Below are 5,098 nucleotides of genomic sequence, written 5' to 3'. Positions count from 1 at the left end.
AAGAAAATCCTCAGATTGATTTTAAGCTCCGCATTGATGTAACAAGGAAATACGATGCTAGGACTTATAACTTACCAACGGTCTCCGAGGTTGCCGCTCTTATTGTTGGAGATATTGGTGATGCCATGGACAAGAGAGATATAATAGTTAACTCCAGGTCTAGTGGTCTTTGACGAATTAGTGAACTTCATCCTTCTTATACTCCTCTACAATTTCCTTTGCTTTATCCTTTTGGTGAGGATGGTTATAAGATAGACATTCCTCATAGGAATGCCAATCCTTCATCTACGGCGGCCCGTAAGAAGTGCACGATGCGAGAGTTCTTTGCATATAGGTTACAAGATAGGCCGAGCCAATTCTCACTACCCTTAAATGGAAGAAGGCTTTTTCAGCAGCTTTTGGTTGACAAATATACCATGGTTGAGAGTCAAAGGTTGCATTTTATACGTGGAAAACAGAGTGAACTTCGGTCTGACACCTACGAAAGCCTTCGAAACCTTAAGACGGCAGGAAATTCGGATGTTTCAACATTTGGGCAGCGTGTAATTCTTCCGTCATCTTTTACTGGTGGAAGTAGATATATGATGCAAAATTACTTGGACGCTATGTGTCTTTGTAGATGGTATGATTATCCAGATGTTTTCTTAACCATTACGTGCAATCCCGGTTGACCAGAAGTCAAACGTTTTTTAAAGGATACCAATTTAAATTCTGAAGACAGGCCAGATATACTATGTCGGATTTTTAAAATGAAGCTTGATTTAATGATTAAGTTGTTGAAGGATAAGGCTTTGTTTGGAAAAATTAAAGCAGGTTCGGTTCCCTATTTAATATTTTTTTTTCATATTTTGTTTACTTTTTTTTCAATATATTTATTTCATTTAATTTTTCCTAATTTATTTGTTTGATTCCAAATGCAGCCGTTTACACAATTGAGTTTCAGAAACACGGTCTGCCTCATGCCCATATTTGCCTATTCATTGATCCAGAGAATAAAATTCACAATCCATCACATATAGATAATTTTATTTCAAGTGAAATTCCTAAAAAGGTCATTGAACCAGACCTATACCAGCTTGTGTTAGATCATATGCTTCATAGTCCTTGTGGTGAGGCGAATCCGAGCTGTAGCTGCATGATTGATAGAGAATGTTCAAAGAATTTCCCAAAAAGATTTCAAAGTGAGACAAGTATAGATTCCCAAGGTTTTCCAATTTATAAAAGAAGACACAATGGAGGTTACGTTATTAAGAAAGGTATAAATCTAGATAATAGAAGTGTTGTGCCTTACAACAAAATTCTGTTACAAAAGTATCAAGCACATATAAATGTTGAGTGGTGCAATCAAGAAGGATCAATCAAGTATTTGTTTAAATATATAAATAAGGTTCTAGATCGAGCTACAATTTCCCTTGTCCAAAATAACACCGCCGACAATGAAGATCCTAAAGTAGATGAGATTAAAGCTTTTTACGATTGTAGATATCTTTCTACATGTGAGGCTGCTTGGAGAATATTTGCTTTTGATGTTCATTACAGGGTCCTGGCTGTTACGAGACTTCCTTTTCATTTACCTGGTCAACAAGTAATTTATGGTCCTGAGGAAGATATTGAAGATGTTATTACCAAGACTTCCAATTCAGTTTCAATGTTTACTGGTTGGATGGAAGCAAATAGAAACTACGAGCATGGAAGGAAGCTATCATATGCTGAGTTTCCAACACAGTTTGTATGGAAAAAAACATAACCACTGAAATGGGTAGAAATGTAAAGTGGATTTGCTATTGGTAGAATTCATGCCCTTCCTGCATCATTTGACGAGGCCTACTACTTAAGAATACTTTTAAACAAGGTTATAGGACCGAAATGTTTTGAAGATATTCGAACAGTAGATGGTTTTGTTTGTGATTCTTTTAGAGATGCATGTTATAGAAGAGGGCTTATAGATGATGATAAGGAGTACATAGAAGAAATTGAGGAAGCAAGCCATACCGCAAACAGATATTATCTAAGAAATTTGTTTGCAACAATGCATATAACATCCTCCTTATCAAGACCTGATTACGTTTGGGATAATACATGGCATTTCTTAGTCGATGGGATTATTTATCATCAACAAAAGAAACACAAGAATCCATGTTAGTTTTGTTATATGTGTGAACTTGTGTTTTTGTAGTTTAGTTTAAGGTAGATTTATTATTTATTTTTCAGGTTTGTCTCTTAGTGACGAGCAACTAAAGAACTTGGCATTACTTGAGATTGAAGAGTTTTTGGTATCAAACAGTTCATCTCTACGTAGGTTTTCACACATGTCGTTTCCAGATCAGGAATTTGTGTCTACGTCAATGAATCCTCTTATGATGGAAGAATTATCTTATGATAAGGATTCTTTGTCAAATGATTTTAAGCTTTTGTACACATCTCTAACTGATGAACAAAAAAGCGTTTACAACGAAATATTCAACTCCTTGAAACGTAAAAAAGGTGGTGTTTTTTTCGTGTATGGTTACGGCGGTACTGGCAAAACATAGTTATGGAAAAATTTATTGGCCTCAATTCGGTCTAAGGGAGAAATTGTTCTTAATGTTGCTTCAAGTGGAGTAACATCTTTATTATTAGAAGGGGGTAGAACGGCTCATTCAAGATTCCTTATTCCAATCAATCTGACCGAGGACTCCCAATGTCAGGTAACTATTATAAAGTTCATTAATTATTTATTATTTCACATTTAAATTTATGTTTTATAATTATATTATTGAATATAATGTTTACATATTCAACATTTTCAGGTTAAGGGAAATACTGATGTTTCTGAATTAGTGAAGAAAATATCATTAATAATTTGGGATGAAGCTACCATGATTCATAAACATGCATTTGAAGCGTTGGACATAACCCTAAAAGATGTTATGAACGTTGATTTGGGCAACACTTCTGGATCATTGTTTGGAGGTAAGATAGTTGTTCTAATAAAAGATTCCCTTGATCCTATGTCTGATTTAATAGACTTTGTTTATCCTTCTATGTTAGAAGAATGGGCGTTACTTGCTCCCTTAAATGATGTGGTTCAAGAGATTAATGATCGTATGTTAGCATATTTTCCTGGTCAAGAAATTGAGTACTTAAGTTTAGATAGCACCGACGAGGTTGAAAGTGTATCTGAGGATTTTGATCCCACGTTGTACTCTCCTGATTTTCTTAATGGTATAAAGATGTCTGGAATGCCAAACCATCGTTTGTTACTTAAGGTTGGAGTTCCTATTATGTTACTACGGAATATTAGTCAGAAAAAAGGGTTGTGCAATGGAACTCGACTACAAGTTGTTAGTTTGGGTAAACGCGTCATTGAAGCTAAGGTTCTTTCTGGTACTAATATTGGATTTCGTACTTTAATTAGAAGAATAAGTCTTACACCGTCTGATAAGAAGCTTCCATTCAAGTTAAAGAGGAGACAGTTTCCTATATCGGTTTGTTTTGCAATGACTATAAATAAAAGTCAAGGACAATCTTTAGCGTGCGTTGGATTATATTTAAAAGACCCGGTTTTTACACATGGCCAGCTTTATGTTGCTTTGTCTAGAATGAAGACTCGCGAAGGTATTAAGATTGTTTTATTAGATAAGGAATCCAAATTGATTTGTGAAACAAAAAATGTTGTGTATAAAGAAATATTTGGAAACCTTCTATGACTGTTTTTACAATACTTTTTTGTTTACGTTTGTATGTTTTTAATTATGTTTAAGGTTTTTTAATAAAAGGATTGTATAATTTTATTTTGTCTAACTATAGGTATATGCTTGTATGTTCAATTATGTTTAGTTTTTTATGTTTTTTGTAGTATATCTTTTATGTTTTTGAAATTTAATTTTATAGACTTTTATTTATAGCCTAATATTATACTGGTTTATATATATATATATATATATTCGAAATATATTTTATATACATTTATATCTTATCAACTTACTACATTAAAAAAATAGAAGAATAAGTTAAATTCTCATAAATAGTTTAATAAATATAGGGTTAATCATGAGTTTTATTGAATGAATAAACTGTCATTTTTAATAATAATTAAAAAAAACTCTTTGAAAGATAAATACAATAATCATAACTTCTACAAAATAATTATTAGTTTCTTGGAAATTTTCATCTCTTCCATCATCTCTTTCATCATCTTCAACAATGGAGACAATTGTTTCTTGGAAATTTTCATCCGAAACAAATAATTATCATTTTCTTCTTAGCGATCTGTCTACAATCCATAAGCCTTCTATCGAATCGGTTATGTCTTTTAACATTCTGTTTAAGTACCAAATAAAAGGATTCGGAAATCGCAAACAAGTTATAACCGAGGAAGAGAAAGAACTATTGAATGTTCTAAATGAAGAGATTTTACAACATGAACAAGAACTACTTCCTTTGGTCACTGTTAGGGAGTGATTTTTTTATCCTTTGCAAAATAATGTGGTTATTAAATATGTCAATGTGCAACAAAAGAGTGTTAATCTTATGTCCATATTGCAATCCAATGTCCTTTACATTTTAAGAGATTTAGTTTTTTTTATGCTTTCTAACATTTTTAAAGCAAGAGCACATTTGGATTTGGAGAATGAGGTGGCTGAGAAGGTTAAATGGCTGTTAGATTGTCAAAATTATGAATCCGATTTTGATGATTTTCAAAGCTATTTTGGTTATGATTCAGAAGTTTAAGGTAAATAAGATGAAATATGTTAGTTATATTTTTGATAAATATAATTTTTGACTTTATTGTTGACTTTGCTTTTTACGTTTATGTTAGTAGTTTACTTCATATACATAGGCTTCTAAAAAATTAGAATACACACTTATAATCGTTTGTTTTTGTTTTGTCAGGTTGTTATGACAGTTTGCGGTTTTTGGTGGATTGTGATGGAAGGTCATTTTTGTTAAACTTAACTTCCACATGTTTATATTTTCTTTTAAAGTATACCTTTTATGTTTATATTTAGTTTGTGTTAGCATTAAGATTGTATTAACGATAATAGAATTTTAATTATTTGGTATGAGTAACTACTTTTAATATGTCTGTCTCTCTAATATTATAGTTTCAATATAC

General features: G+C 32.1%; 1 protein-coding gene across 1 annotated transcript; it reads left to right on the top strand.

The window, feature by feature from the left end:
* Nucleotides 1-311: 311 nt before the first annotated feature.
* On the top strand, nt 312-4,713 carry LOC143634544 (uncharacterized). The gene is made up of 8 exons (XM_077102586.1): nt 312-622; nt 722-813; nt 921-1,725; nt 1,918-2,138; nt 2,212-2,514; nt 2,623-2,687; nt 2,790-3,597; nt 4,589-4,713. The coding sequence occupies exons 1-8, from the start codon at nt 312-314 to the stop codon at nt 4,711-4,713; spliced, it is 2,730 nt and encodes a 909-aa protein (XP_076958701.1).
* Nucleotides 4,714-5,098: the final 385 nt, after the last annotated feature.

Source organism: Bidens hawaiensis, unplaced genomic scaffold (genome assembly GCF_021521415.1).
Source record: "Bidens hawaiensis isolate Kalapana, Puna unplaced genomic scaffold, B.hawaiensis_p1.1 tig00007117_1, whole genome shotgun sequence".
Classification (NCBI taxonomy): Eukaryota; Viridiplantae; Streptophyta; class Magnoliopsida; order Asterales; family Asteraceae; genus Bidens; species Bidens hawaiensis.
This window is presented reverse-complemented; position numbering and strand designations above follow the sequence as displayed.